Genomic DNA, 16,471 nt, shown 5'->3' on the forward strand with positions numbered 1-16,471 from the left:
CAAGGAGTGCCCAGGATGGGAACAAGAGGGCACTCACTGCCCTGAAAGTTGCCAGCCCTGAGTACAGTCTTCAAACAAAAGAAATGCAACTTACCTGCCTTCTCTCATCAGGGGCCTTCAGGAAAAGTGCATTAATCACTGCAATGGTATAGGTTTGGATTTCTTGATCTGTCCTGTAAAGACACATGAAATAATACAGAAAGTTAGAATAGGTGGGGTGCCTGAGTGGCTCAGTGGTTGAGCATCTGGTTTGGCTCAGGTTAGGATGCCGGGGTCCTAGGATAGAGGCCTGCATCAGGCTCCCCATAGGAAGCCTGCTTCTCCTTCTACCTGTATCTTTGCCTCTCTCTCTCTCTCTCTCTCCTCTCTCTCTCTCCTCTCTCTCTCTGTTTCTCATGAATGAATAAATAAATAAAATCTTTTTTTAAGAAAAGAATAGTTTATCTCTGAATTAGACCATGATAAGGGTCATGATCTCCCCCTAAAAAAGATGAGAGAGAAAGGCATGGCCTAGAAAATGCAGTTGGCAAGTGAGTGAGAATATATTTCAACCATCATGAGAAAGGAGATACAGTGGGAGGGTGAGGATGGGGGGGCGGGGGTAGACAATTACTATTACTGGCTGGACAATGTACTGCTTAGTGGAGATCACCCAGAAAGTATAGGTGGTCAGTGAGCTCTCTCCTCTTCTCCTCTGCGAGGCTTAAAAACATGAACCCAGGGGGTTGTACATGGAGGGGGGCAGGCAGGGTGAATATGATTTTCTTTCTGATGCATGAAGTATTATCTGGGACTAGAACTGGGTATCCCTATACTCCTGGACTTATTACATAGGAAACTGCTTTGCCTCCATGGCAATGATTGGACATATTCTAAAAACCTATTTCCAAATAGAAACTTTTTAATAACAAAAAGAATAGGTTTTTGTTTTCAAAATGTATACACTTGTTGAAATGAAATTAGAAATTCCAAAGGAAGAAAAAAATTCCATAGAAGCGTGTGGTAAACAGTAAATAGGAAGGACCCCAGGCATAAACAAAACAGCTAGTGAGCTGCATTCAGAAATAATTTAGGGAGAGGCAAAGTGTGGAACACGGCCTTTGACAGGATGAAATCCAAAGCCCAGTGCACCGCAGACTGGCTGTCTGGCCTTGCACGAGTTCACAGGGTGTCCCCAAAACAGTTTCTTGATCTGTAACACCGAGTAAGAGCACACTAATATACGGTGTTGCTTTTAGGATAAAATGAGTTAATGTATATAAAATCCTCAGCGCGGCACTTGCCAAATAAGAAACTCTCTGCTTTGGCAAAGCACACTGTGAATGCCAAGTATGCCCTTGAGATTCAGAGAAGAGACACAGACTGTAGAATTAATACATTTCACATTCAGGGAAATGCGAAAATTATTTCTAGAGAGGTTTCACACAAAAGAGCATGTGCTCATTCTCCCTGAGGCCAGAGTCCACAGCTTGTATGATTTAAAATTTTACATTGTGGTCACCATGTCCCCTCCCACATGAAGGAAACATCTAATGCACTTTGGTAGACATAATAAACACAACAGTTAACATTCTGGGTATATTGAGAACTACTGAATATGCCCTCACATCCCCGGCCCACATCCCCCACCCAAACAGGCCAATCATATTTCCTCTTGAGAATTTTCAAATGGGACCTGAGAGAGCAGGGTGGCAGATGCTGGGAACCAAGTCACATTAGTGCCAACCAGTACACTTGAGAAAAAGCCTGTTGTGACCACTCCAAGGAAGCCATAGTTTCTGTTCTTCTCAAGGCTTAGCTACTTAAGTCATTCCTGGTTTCTATAAAGTCCCCCAGGATCCTTTCAATAAACTCACTGACTAAGCCACCTCAGGGGGTTTGGTGCCACCTGCAACTCCACATATTTTAATTTATAAAGTAGCACTGTACAGTGGTGTTCTTCTCAGGGACAATCTTACTAATTACCTGAGTGGAGACAAGAGAGAGAGCCCCAAAGCTTGCAGGCTGCTAAGGGCCTTGCCTTATAGCTCAAGCCTCTGGAGATAAAACACACACTTTATAAAAGACAAAAGAAGGTCACTGTAATCACCTTGAGCCTAAGAAAGAAGCCTACCTTTAAAAATTCCTAATTATCTATGAAAAGACTCATTATGACACAGAAAGTGCTATTTTTAATGACAAAGGAAATATGCTGTTGAGAACTTAAGACAGCAAATTGTCCTATGACGTTGAACAAAACTCTACCGGTATCTACCAACATTCATCAAAATCGATTGCCTACTAAGAACCACTGGGGACAGAAGGGTGCCAAGAACAGGTATGGGACCCCCACCCCCGCATCCCCAGAGGCCAGTTGCTGAGCCATTTTAGTGTGGTGGGGATGGGGATGGGACATGGTGTGGCTTGATGCCAAATCAAGATTCCTTTTCTGCATTTTTAATCGAACCAACCGAAAACCTTTCCCAGGGCTTTGTGGTGGTTGTCTACCAGAACCATTCCCCCTTTCCACATGGGTGGTGACAGCATGCTTACCCTTGAAGATGTGGGATAAGTTGGCCGATAGTGATCTCCTGAGCCACCTTCTGGTAGAGGTCGTGGCTATTGAGCACCATTGACTCCAAAATGGCCAAGGACCGCTGCAGGATTGAGATGTCCATGGCTGACTTGTTGACAAAGCTTGCTATCTGAAAATCCAAGGAGGACACAATTGACCACTCGTGGTAAACAGAGCATAGAAGCATAGAAGGGAGCTAATCAAGTAAATCAGGAGCTCGCTTAAGAAACACCAGACACAGGAGGAAACGTATCTGGAATTAGAGCGGAATAGTAAGAAATGCATCAAGTCAGCGATGATTGCTCATATTACTACAAAGCACTATTTATATCTTATTTCTATAATTTAATAATAAGCAATCCTCAAAAGCAGACAGTTTCAAGGAATTATTGTCTGGTTTTTCTGGGATTTTTCTTCGGGGTTTTAGCTTTCAGAGGCAGATGGTTTCCACACATATATTGTAAGGACTCCTGCATTTCTTTGAGGCAGTAATTTCAACATATACTAATAGCCATCCCCTTCCATTCCCAAGGCTACTCCTTCACCCACACAATGTGTGATTTTTATGTTTGTATTATGACCCTGTTACATTCTTAAGGGACTCACACAAATCACACTTGTCAACACAATTCAACTGGCAACTTCTCAGTCACTGGCTATTCTCCTTGTTATTCCACGATGAGATGCTCTTTCCCCCATTCTCCAATTTCTTATGGTTAAAACAAATTCTTCTCATCTCAAATTTAGCACACAGGAAAATATTTAAATTAGCAGTGCTAAAAGTTAAAATAATAGCTTAAGCACTAAAATGTATTCCCCAAGGAATTAATCACCGAGGCGTCAAACATAATAAATCACAATGTAAGAGGGAAGTAAAATAAGGGTTAGAATAATGGATCACAGTAACCCAAACACGTGGGTACCATAAAGGTTTTATTTTAGAGGCCTCATTAAAAGTTATTACTATCTGTTGACAACTCACACGAAAAGGCTGTTATTACATCAACACAATGACTGCTTTCTTAAAAGCTAAATAATTTGGTTCCATGACAAATTGACATTTGCTCTCGTCCCCCATCGACACTAATTTCTTCCTTTCTGCTATCCCATTGACCCCTCCTCCTCATCTCCCCCTCCACCCTTGGACAAGAGAAAATGCAAAGGTGCCCATGGCAACTGAGGTGCCCATCTCCACTGTTTCTAGCTGATGACTCCCTGGTGAAAGTAGGGGTAGCTGGACAGATACCAATACCCTCTCTGCCCCCAGATACATCTAGATTTCAGGGGTGGGGAACACACGACAGGAAGTAGTATAGTAATATTAGCATTTTATATTCCAAAAAGCTATTATTTTATAACATAAAGTACAGGAAGAGTACGAGAATTTTAAGATTCTCAGAAGGCTGCTTGAGCTCCTTTCATGGCTAATAAACTCCTCCAATGTGTTTACTGTCCCTGGCAAGCCTTTGCCTTAATGCTCACAATCTGCTCCCCTTTGTCAAATCTACCAAGCTAAGGCCATCTTTTTCTGACAAAAATCCAATTACCCTCACCCTGAGCTCATGATTTAACACATCCCTTGGACCTTTTCTAAACAGAATGCCAATTCCTCAGCTTCCTCCTTGACACCACCTCAACCATTTTCCATTATCCCAGCACAATTCCTGGCACTTATTAAAAAAACTGAAGAACTCACAAAGAAGTTTGTTGATGAGGATACTTCCGATTTTCTCGGCACTAATTCCTCCAGCCATGCTTCTTTTCTTGTCCCCATTTAGTCAATTTGGGTTTTGTTTTTTATTCATGACAGAGAAAGGCAGAGGGAGAAGCAGGCTCCGTGCAAGGAACCTGACGTGGGACTCGATCCGGGGTCTCCAGGATCACACCCGGGGCCGAAGGCGGCAGTTTAGCGCCAGGCCACTGGGGCTGCCCCATTTAGAATCTCCCACCTGAGAGCCTACTGTCAAGACTCCCTCCCCTACCCTTCAGCCTTTGCACTCTCTTCTCACTCATCCAAGTCATACGTATGGATTGGGTAACACCAAACAGGCTTACACTGTCCTAGGATCTAGAAATAGAGAAATAAGCAAAATCCACAGGATTTTGACCTTTAAGGACTTTATAGTCTAGCAAAGACAGAGAGATAAAAAGCCATTTACTATAAAGTATGTTAATTGCTTATTCTTGGCATTTAAAAGTATAGCTCCATTTAGATATCCAACAAAGCCTAAAATTAAATGGTGTGAAAACCAATCTCACTGTCTTTTTTTTTTTTTAAGATTTTATTTATGTGTTCATGAGAGACACAGAGAGAGGCCGAGACATAGAGGGAGAAGCAGACTCCTCATGGGGAACCTGATGCAGGACTCGATCCCAGGATCCCGGGATCATGGCCTGAGCCAAAGGCAGATGCTCAACCACTGAGCCACCTAGGCGCTCCACTCATTGTCTTCTTAATCCTCCTCCCTCAGTGATCACTTTTTTTCCAAATTTGTCATAATCATTAGTGATTCAGAGTCCCAGTCTCCTGTGCTCCATCCCTGTGAACACATTTGTGAGGTCTCCCCTTTGATACACATTCAGGTGTACATGTACAACACTGGCTCAGGATCCAACTCATTCCTGGATTCTTAAGCATCTCCTTTACTTTCCTCTCTGTTTGAGATTCCCTTCCGATACAATTTTATCCTTTCCTTCCATACATATCCTTTTGATAATATCTCCTTTCTCTAAATACCCAACCAGAACTCTCAGTGTTTGCTGATAAAAAGTACACCTTCTCATAATGGGTTTCAAAGTTCTCTACAAATTACTGGTGATCATGCTCCGAAGGGGCTTGCTTGCTCAATGTTCGTAAAATAGTTCGTGGTCTTTATTTTATTTCATTCATATTTGAATTCCACATACATATTCCATTTCCATTGGTTATTTATATATATTTCTCTCCCATACAATTAATCTCTTGCTTTCATCAAAATATTTTTTAATATTAATCTTTTCTATTATTTCATTTCTTTTGTGATATCTAGAACCTGTCATTTGAGCAATACTGATGAGGCTACAGAAGGAGCATTTTGTTGTAGCATGCTTAGCTGAGTACTGCCGAGCAGACAGCAGGCATGCAAAACATCACAGACCTACATACAAGTCTGTGGATGATACTAGTGGTGGTTTTTTTTTTTTTTTTTTTTTTTTTTTTTTTTTTTTTTTTTTTTTTTACTAGTGGTGTTTTTAAACTAATTTCTATCTTTTGTCTTTATGTGTCAGTTGTTTTAACCAGACATTTAAATGACCCAATATTTTCATCGAAGGAGTTCTAATAACCAAGGCATCAGTGCTGAGTGAACCTAATGTCTGTGGACAGGCTCCTCATTAAGTGCACATACAAATTCATCAAAATACAAATGTTATTTTCTCTATTTTCAAAACTATGGGTCTTAGTATAGTTACAGAGAATTAAAGATTTTCTGGTTAAATTTTAATTTCTCTTGTCTTCCCATACCCTCCCCCAACAAAAATAATCAATAATGACTTTCTTTGCCTTTAGATTATCCCCAGCTCCGTAACTACACTTTTGGCTGACACAGGTGAGCCAGCTCTTATAAGCCAACGCACAGCTGCATGAAAGTAAGACTGTACCACAAGAAAGAAGAGGTAAGAAGAGTTAGCAATAAGTGTATATACTACTTCCACATGTTTCCATTCACTTAAAAATGTTACCTAAATAATACAGAAGAGTAACTGCATGGCTTCTAAGAAGCCAAGAGCATCACAGTGCATGAATCAATGACATAAACTATTAAAATCACATAAACACCTCCTAGAATAACTTAGAATGAGATCTTAAAATTCTCCCGTGCAAACTAAAAAGAACCATAGAGAGAGCATGCAGCTCCATTGCCATATTTTAAATTATCTGGGCACAGGCCCATAAATCTCTCAAGTTTTTAAGAGGTAAAAATTACTGGGTATCTAAACAGAACTGGCTGGATGTTTGTCCAGGCACCAAGAACACCATAGGGTGAACCAGGCCCTCCTGCAGGGCCGAGGGTGTAGAGCATTTGTATGAAACACTCCTTCCAAGAAAAGGCACTGGTGTTATATTTGGCTAGGGGAAAACCAAATCGCAATACAGGAAGTTCTACAGGTTTTTTGTTTTATTTTGTTTTGGTTTTCTTTTCTTTCTTCTCCATACTTTCCTACCTTCTCCCTAAGTAGCAATCTTTAAAAAGCAACATTATATATTGGCATCAAGGGAGCCCATGTTTCAAATGTTTATGGAATGACCTTACTTATTGCAGACAAAGTCTGCAAACTAGAATTTAGATCCCCACATAAGAAAACAGTAAAGAAGAAGACAGGGGCTGGCAGGGAAAAATATATTTCTCCAAAGTGGTATGAATTTGGCATTAATAGGAAGCCAAGTCTGGACCACAGAGATAAGCATCTTTTGTCAGTGTATTTCCTAGTTGAGTTTTGTCGAGATAAAGCTCCATTTAAAAGACAGTTGCCTGCATACAATTCCTGGGTTGTCAAAGTGCTGAATTTGATCCAGCTAATGAATAAAAAAAGTTAACCTTACAAAAACTATCAATTATAAAGTCATTTTCTGATGACCATTTTTCAGATTCACACAAAGGGATTGAGGTCTAAGTAGCAATGCAAGAGAAAGAGAATGTGACCAGGAATGAGAACATGAGATTTGTTAAATGTATTGCTTTTTGAGAAAATATTTTGTTTTCTCTTTAAACTGCCAAGACTGCTAGTCCTTGCTTCCTTAGATGCTTTTTTATTTAATTTTAGTGAGTGAGAACCATTTTCTTAAGAAGTTAGGTATTAAATTATTGACATTCTTCCTTTCCATTCATGACTGAAATTTGACTTGAAATATATTTAAATACAATGTCATTATATTCCTTCTCTTCTTCAAGTTCTAGGGCTTAAAAAAAATGCTTCCAAAACAAATTTCATTCATTCACTTCACAGAAACATATTAATGTCTTACTCTGTGCCAGGCCCCAAGGATAAAGTCATGCAGAAACCTGTGATGCCAGCCTCCTAGGACTCATGGTCTACTGGGAGCCAGTAAAAAGAAAAAAGAATTCACAGAATGTGGTGAGTGTTAGCACAAGGGCAAAGAAGAGATCCAAAGAGAATGGAGAGGAGAAGAAATCACTTAACTCCATACCAGTGAGGTCAGGGAGGGCTGAACAGAAGCGATGCCAGTTCACCAAGTCTTCAGGAGCTATTTTTTTCCACCACTTGAAAGCACAAGTGCATGACATGGGGGAAGAAGCCCTTAACCATGGGACTGATAACACTTCACTCCCTGTGACATCACTTAACCTCTCCAAGCCATTGACTGCATCCTTGCCTCCTGACCAGGAATAGCGAGATGGCCCATTCTATTCTGGAAAGGATTGCTGTGAGATCACAAGAGATACTGTGGATGAAAGCACAACACAACTTCAAGGAATTTGCATTCAGGACAGCATTATTTTTAGAGCCAAAGAGGCTCTAACAACAGACAGGCAAGGCAATTTGAATGTAGCAAAGAAAGGCCTGCCGTAAATCCAGAATGGGATAAAATATTTGTTAAGTATGAAAAATCCACAAAACTCAGTATCTTCCAATTTGAACTTACTTCTATAGATCTTTTATCCTAGAAAGACAGAACACAGCAATTTGTTCTTTGCATTTATAATTTACGGTTTAAATTTCTCTGGCTTTCTCATCTACAGTTATTTCTTTACTCTTTAGCAATTTGTATCACTGAATAATACAGGCAAAAAGAGGCTTCCTTTTCTAGTGGTTCTCATTAATCATCTCCTTTGGCTTTATGCCCTTATATAAGGAAAGAAAATTCAGAGGTCTGTTGAGAAGGCCCTGAGTTCCCAATCAGCTCTTTGTCTGAAATAAACGTGCAACATCATGCAATCTGTGGGGCTTCCATTCCCAACACCCTCATTCAACCACAGGGGCTCTCCTGTGCCCTTCAATTCAAGATTGTTCCCCCCTCAAGATACTGATTAACTTCAAAAGGAGAAGGAGTAATTTCACAGTGAGGGGACCCAACAGATACCACTGCAACCACATAATCAAGGTCAACACCGCCATTACTAATACATATAGACAGCATGGACCCTAATACAATGAGCTGACAAGGACACAGTATTATTTCTCTGGTATTCTTTTTTTTTTTTTTATTTCTCTGGTATTCTTGCCAAAAATGAATCACCTTGGGACACCTGGGTGGCTCAGTGTCTGCTTTTGGCTCAGGGCATGATCCTGGAGTCCCGCAATCAAGTCCCACATCAGGTTTCCTGCATGGAGCCTGCTTCTACCTCTCTCTCTCTCTCTCTCTCTCTCCCCCCTTCTATGTCTCTCATGAATAAATAAATAAAATCTTTTTAAAAATGCACCACCTTAATTAAACCATCAAATATCAAACAAATTCAAATTGATTTGGATTTCTACAAAATAACTGACCAGTACTCAACAAAAGTCATGAAAATTCAGAAAAAAACAAAGAACTGTCAGATTGGAAGACAACTATATGCAATGTGGGATCCCAAATTGGGTCCTTAACCAGACAAAGGACATTAAAAACTGGTGAAATCAAATAATGCTAATACTATTGCACCACTGTTAATTCCTTAGTTTGGGAATTGTACCATCATTATGCAAAATGTTAACCTAGGGGAAGCTAGATGAAGGTATATGGGAATATTCTATACTACTTTGTGCAACTTTTCTATAAGCCTATCATGATTTCAACATAGAATGTTTAAAAAATTCAAGTGATTCTTCTGGATTTTGCTTTGACTTTCCAGCTTTTGCACGGATTCTCGGAAAGTCTTTATTTCATATAACCCTTCCCAGAAATCTATAGTTAGAAATGCATGAATTCCAAACATCTCTTCACTCCCAATACAACAACAGGAAGAAAAATGCCAATATTCTAATAAACCATTTCACAATTACAAAGAGAGGGAAAATCAATTAACAAATTAATAAATAGCAAAAATAATCCATTATTTAATGCCATATTTAACAGTTACAAAGGCATGACTATTTATTTATTGTTACAGGACAGGAAACAGAATTGTAGGTTTGCAAATGTGTCTTTACACAACTCACCTGTGGGGAATGGTGGGAGCTCTTCTTCCTTCTCTTCCCACGCCAAGTCCACCTTTCCCACCCCTTCATTAGCTTCCTCCTAAAGAGGGAGCAATCGATCCCAGAGACATTTATTGCTCCATGATAACAAGTAAGTGGGCTCCACCTAAGAAGCACGGACCCAAGCACACCTCCTTCTCTTACGTCCCTGCTTTAAACCCGGGCATGTAGGAAATAAGTTATACTCTGCCTCTTTCTTGTTCCCTGAATAGCTGATTGAGGGCAGAAAGTTTAAAAAGGAACTCTACTTAGGTCTTGAGAACAACTGAGTCTCGGACAGGGACACAGCAGGGACCACTACTGTGGTGTTGACAACGTGACGCCTTGATTTCCCTTGAGTGAAGGTTCTTGTGAACAAGTCGTTATGATCCTGGTGGGGAGACAAGGTCATCTGCACAGAATTTAAGTGCCCAGACCCCCACATTCATAATACTCTCAACAGGCACACCAACTGTAACACAAAGAAGAAAGGAAACCACCAAGCAATATCCTCAAAGCAGAGCAAAATATCTATGAAAGGGATTTGAACCTCAAAAATCACAAGCTGCATTACCTTCTTAATAAATGCCACTGAAAACGTGTCCCAAGACACTATCCCATGGTCCATCAGCTCAACAAAGGCCGTCAGGGTGAAGGACAGCATGTCTCCAAAGCTGGAAAACACAAAGAGGATTAATGGAGATGGGACCAAGAGCTGAGCAGGAGGACAGACACAGAGGTGAGAAAGCTTCAGAAAAGTGAATGCAATGGATCTGTAAAAGATCACTGGGATAAGCAGCTGGGCCATAGGAAACTTCCTCAAAAATGTGAGTCAGTGGGAAGAAGGTAGGTGAGCTTTGCAAAGTAAGCTAGGGCCTCAGTGCGACAGACCTGGACTCATACTGACTCTCACTCTGGTGAGCTGTGTCATATGGGGCCATTAACTAATCCCCCTGAGCCTCTATGTGCTTGGCTGAAAAACTGAATAATGATACCTATTTAATACAGGGCTGCTTGTAATGCACTTAATAACGTACAGCATATAAGCATTCAGTAGATGGTAGCTTAAAGAAAATCTCAGCCAACAGAGGGCAATGTGCTTCTTTTATTATTCATGGGTATCTAATAATTAGAAATAATTCTAGTAAGATCACTAGCACTTTGCAGAGGATCTGAGTGGTCTATATACACATGTGCGTATGTGTGTGTGTCTAGGTGAGTGCTTACACACACACAAACACCTCGATACAAATATTACATATATATGTAATATATATGTAAATGAGCGTACTCATTTCTATGTTACACTGGCCAGCATTATATCCTTATTAATAGGCTTTACAGAATATCTGTGAAAATAATGATTATTTGCCGGCCACAGACTTGCTGTGATTTGGAGGGCTGTAGAAGGTTTGAATGCATGGGTTAGAAATCAGAACAGAGATCAGATGCACTCAGGCAAAAGCACTATCCTTCTAAAACAACTTGACCCTTGTTCCTCATCAGACAATATCCTGGTTTCTAATGCTCTCAAAACAACACTTAACAGACACTCAGAGTCTTACAGAAACTCACCTCTACCGTAAATTATCACCATAATAAATGTTAACTCTCAAGATAAGTACTCTCTTCAAGTACACTGAATGAGGCCCATCGGGATTTCTGCCCATGTATGCCATCTCACAGATTTCATGCACTTGAGACTTTAAAAAAAAATAAAGTTGGTTGTTCTATTTCGAATCTCCAGACTCCTACATACCACAATTGTTACACTACAAAGTCTCATAGAATGTTTAGAATGAAACTTCTCAACTATTTTCAGCAAAGAGAATAGAAAACAGTCTCCTATTTCTTTTAAAACAGCTTCGTAACTTCCCTTCTGGCCAGTGCTCTCAGCCCAGCCTCTGGGATGACCTTGGGCCTTCTGCATCACTTCAGAGGCTGTGAGGCTCTCAGGAGAAGACCGTGATCCCAAGCTACTAGAGATCAGAGAGGATGGGATGCAAGAGAAAGACACCATTATGTGGGTGGTGTCTGGAGTCAGACACCAGTTTCCCCTGCAACTCAAAGTGGTCAAGTTACTGATGCATGCTGTGCCTCAGTTTCCTTCTTAAAAGTGCCAGTGGTGGTGGTGATACCTTACTTAGGATTTCTGGGGAAACAGAACAAGCTACCACACTTCAATCTTCTCCAGCAGTGTGTAGCGCATATGTAGCAACATGTGATTGTTAGCTATGATCATTACGCAAAAGTGATCTTCTAGAAAGGTAAATGAAGTTCATGATCTTCAAATGTTTGCCTTCATTGTGTCAAGGATTCTCTGTCCAGGGCAGAAAAAAAAGGCAAGGAGAGCCAAACCACTCAGGTCAGAAATACATTTTTTTTAAGGCTTCTCAGAATCACATACTGGCAATACCAATCTTACAGGGGCTCTCCCTAGATGGCATGCCCCCCAAAATATCCAAACCGGAAAACCCAAGTTTACTTGAAGGAGAATACCAAAAAAAAAAAAAAAAAAAGTAGAAAGATGAAAAATGGGTTAAAAAGAGTATCAAGAAAGATTAAATTAAAAAAAAAAAAGAAAAGAAAGAAAAAGAAAATCCAGAAACAACTCTTTCTACAATGAATCACAAGAAAATCCAGATGTCAGATTATGCAGAGGAAAAAAATAAAAAAGGAAATTGCCTCAGGAAAATAAGAGAGCCAGGTATTAAAGCAATTAGTAAGATTTATTAATAAAACGTCTTGGCATTAGTATTACTGTGAAGATATTATTACATAATAATGTATAGTATTAGTAGTAAACGATATTAGCTAATGTATTTTTTTATTATAGCATGAGTGGTAAACACCATTAGCATATTTTTTGTCCTTTTTGCTTAGAAAGGGGGGAAACAAACATGGTAACTAATAGTTGCCATTTGCATATATGTGGCAAGTTAAAAGACCTCAACGGCTAAAAGACTCCCATTATACATGACATCGACATCGGAGAATGGCATCCGTGGCCTCCATACAGTGCAAAACACAGCCTCGTGTTGTCACTCGCAGTACAAGCAATGAAACAGACAATGACAAAGAAAAAAGCTATTGGAATCCAACTCCTTACTTTATATCCCCTAGAGCTACTTAAAGCTGAGAACAGAGATAGGATTAGTCTTCCTTAACTGCTTTAGAAACAAAAAATAAATTATATTTGCTAATTATCAGCAGGCAAAATGACTCTGTTCCCCACTCAAGGGGCCCATCATCCAAGTGGCCTTAGTAACACCTGGGGATTGTCCCACTTCCTCAAATGCTCCAGAGCTCTGCCCATGGACTCCTCAGGCAGGATGCAAGGACTTGGGAGGAAAGATGGAGAGAAAGAGAAAGAGTATTATTTGGTTTCCAAATATCCACGTTTTGCTTTTGGGGCCAGGATTTCAATCTCCACGGTTGTGAAGGACGTGGAGCACCATTTCTGCAACTGCAGGTAGGCCTTTATATGCTTTGCTGTTATCCATCAGTGTGAATGACTGGTAAGTGAGAGAAGCTTCTTCCAGAACACACACCAAGATGCCCAGAGCAGGGATCGCTCCCTTGGTCCATCTAATAACAGTTTATATAAATGTTGTATTATTTATATTCCAATTTTATAGAACTACTACCTAATAACATTTTATTTATACATGTGATATATTTTAATATATTCTATATATATTCTTCGATCATATATATTCTATTTTTACATTATATATAACAGATATCAAATACATGTGTTGTATTATTACAATATAAAATGTACACATATAATATGCTACATATGTATTTATAGCACATAAGACATAAGTATAATTCACTGTGGCTGGTTGTTAGATGGCATACAAGGTTTCCACAAGAGAGAATTTTTTGTAATTCAACCTCAAAACCTCAATTGCAAAGAGAAGATGTCCATGCTAACATGTTATTGCATTCCAAATCCAAGCGACTCAATCACCTAATTTCAAATGATGCAGCTATAAAAGCCCTTATCGAACCCTGACATAGATGTTTACTTTAAATCCGAGATGAGTGACACAGACTCCAAAGACAGAAGGCAGGAGCCAAGGCCCTGTGTCTGAAGTCAAGGCTGTGTGCACAAGATCAAGGCCAAAAGGGTTACAAGTATAAAGCCACCACATGGCACATGCGGGAGCACTTTTATTTGTTTGGTTTATTTGTTTTTTATAAAGTGCTAAGCTAAAGATTTTGCAGTACTGCCTGCCACAAATTAAGCCGACTGCAAACTTTACATTCTGGTCGAGAGCCATGTCACAGCCAACACACCATGTGTGCTGGAATGATTCAAATAAATGTTTCTCATCAACTCAGTAGAGACCATCTTCATTCCAACAAAATTCAGCCAATCTCAAGGCATTTCAATTTAAGCTGCTAAATTTATAAAAGAACAGTGCTTCCAAATGTTTCGGTTGGGTGCCATGCCCAAGGCAGAAGGGGAGATAAGATGCAAGTTAAGGCCACTTCTTAAAGTTATCGATAAATCCTATCCATCATACTCACTAGATCCTTAATGCCCAAAGTTAATGAATATAGTTCTGCTCTGCCCTTTGAATTTTTCCAAATGTTTCCTGTTGTATATGGTAAACATTATATACATAAAAGGTTATGCATTTCTAAATCACCCTTTAGATATTCCCTTGGCCTTCAGATTTCATAGCATGCCTTCTGCGTGCAAACGTTCTTTTGGCTCCTTTGTTAAAAATTTAACTGCAAATCAATTCTGGGCTCTATTCTATTTCTTTGATCTGTCTATCGCCTCACACCAGTATCACACTGTGTTAATAACTTTTTAGTAAGTCTTGAAGTCAGCTAATGAAATCCTCCAACTTGGTTTCTCTTTGTTGCTTTTTCAAGACTGTGTCGGCTATTTTAGGCGCTATCTATACATTTCCTTTAAGTTTTAGGATTGGTCTGCAATGTCTTTTTAAAAAATCATATTGCATTGGGGGCACCTGGTGGCTCAGTAGGTTAAGCAGCCAACTCTTGGTTTTGGCTTAGGTCATGATCTCAGGGTCGTGAGATGGAGCCACAGCGTCAGACTCCCACTGAGTGGAGAGTCAGCTTCCCCTCTCTCTCTCTGTCTCTCTCTGTCTCTCTCTCTCTCCCGCTTTGACCCTCCTGGGGCTCATGATTTCTCTCCTTCTATATAATAAGTAAATAAATCTTAAAAACAATCCTACTGCATTGAACCTACAGGTTTATTTGGGGAGAACTGCTATCTTAACAATATTATATCTTCCAGGAAATGGCATATTCTCCTCTTGTTTAGGTCTTTAATTTCTTTCAGCCATGTATTTATTTTTCAGTGAACAGATATTATATGTCTCTTGTTAAAGTTATTTCTTTGAATTTTATGATTGTGACACTCTGCAAATGGAATTTTTTAAATTTCATTTTCTAGTTGTTGACTGTTAGTGTATAACAACACATCACTTTTATACACTGATGCTGTATCCTGAAACCTTGTTAAATTAAATTATGAGATCTAACGGTTTCTTTACAGATTCCTTGTGATTTTTCTACATAGACAGTCATGTCTTCTATGAATAGAGTTGGTTTTACTCCTTCTTCTCTGATCATTATGTCTTTTCTTTCTTTCTTGACTTATTGCTATAGCTAAACACTCTAGTACAATGTTAACACAAGTGTATAAAGTAAACATATTTACTATATCCACAGTTTTTAAGAGGGCAGAGATTGGCAGGAATTCAGTCCTCCAACATTAAGTATGACGCATTTGTTTGTTTGTTTGTTTGTAGGTGCACATTATCAGATTGAGGAAGTTCCTTCTATTCTTAGATTGCTGAGAACTTTATGAATGGATGTTGGATTTATGAAATGCTTTTTCTGTATCTTCTAATTATTTTCCGTATCTATCAAAAAAATTTTTCTCCTTAAGTCTTCGCCTTTGTTTTACTAAATGCTGAATCATAGTGACTGCTTTTCAAACATTAAACCATTTCTGGGATAAACCTTTACTGGCCACAAAAAAAAAAAAAAAACACCTTTACTAGCCACAGTGTATTATCCTATTTATATATCATTTGATTCTATCTGTTAATACATTGCCAGGGGCTTTTGCACCAGTGTTCATTAGATGGTCTGATTAGCTGGCACATTGGATATCTAAAATTTAAAATTTAGTGGCATATAGTTATTCACAATAATCCTTTACCTGCAGTGTAACCTATAGTAATATTTCCTCTTTTACTCCTAGTATTGATATTTGGATTTTTCTCTTCTTTTTTCCTACTAAATACTTAAAAATAATCAGTTGTGGCTTTTTCTCTATTATTTGTATGTCTTCTATTTCACTGATAGGTCCTCTTTTTATTCCTTTCCCTACTTATGTAATTCACACTTATTTATTCTACCTTCTTAGGGTAGAAAATTAGATCATTGATTTTTTAAAACCATTCTTTCCCAATATAGGCACTTAAGGCTGTAATTTCCCTCTAAGCACTGCTTCAGCTATGTCCACAGATTTTGTTTTGCTATATTGTATTTTATTATCATCCAATTCAAAATATTTTGCATTTTCACCTGGGTTTATTACCTGACTCCTGGGTGTCTTTTAATTTTCAAATATCTGGGGCTTTTCAGCAAATTTTTTGTTACTGATTTCTAATACAATTTCCTTGTGGTCAAAGAATATAATCTGTATAATTTCAATCATCTGAAGATTCTTGAGACTTCTCATGGCCTAGTATAAGGTCTATT

At 39.0% G+C, this 16,471-nt stretch overlaps 1 protein-coding gene across 20 annotated transcripts in view; it reads right to left on the bottom strand.

Moving 5' to 3' along the window:
• Positions 1-16,471, bottom strand: part of ELMO1 (engulfment and cell motility 1) — a 672,133-nt gene that overhangs the window by 329,252 nt on the left and 326,410 nt on the right. For all 20 annotated transcript variants that reach the window (XM_072764753.1, XM_072764758.1, XM_072764757.1 and 17 more), the window contains 3 exons: positions 10,287-10,386; positions 2,533-2,684; positions 95-173 (listed from right to left, as the gene is read on the bottom strand). In XM_072764753.1, the coding sequence (XP_072620854.1) occupies positions 95-173; positions 2,533-2,684; positions 10,287-10,386 (331 nt within the window). The remainder of the gene's footprint in view (positions 1-94; positions 174-2,532; positions 2,685-10,286; positions 10,387-16,471) is intronic.

Source organism: Vulpes vulpes, chromosome 7 (genome assembly GCF_048418805.1).
Source record: "Vulpes vulpes isolate BD-2025 chromosome 7, VulVul3, whole genome shotgun sequence".
In the NCBI taxonomy this organism is placed as follows: domain Eukaryota; kingdom Metazoa; phylum Chordata; class Mammalia; order Carnivora; family Canidae; genus Vulpes; species Vulpes vulpes.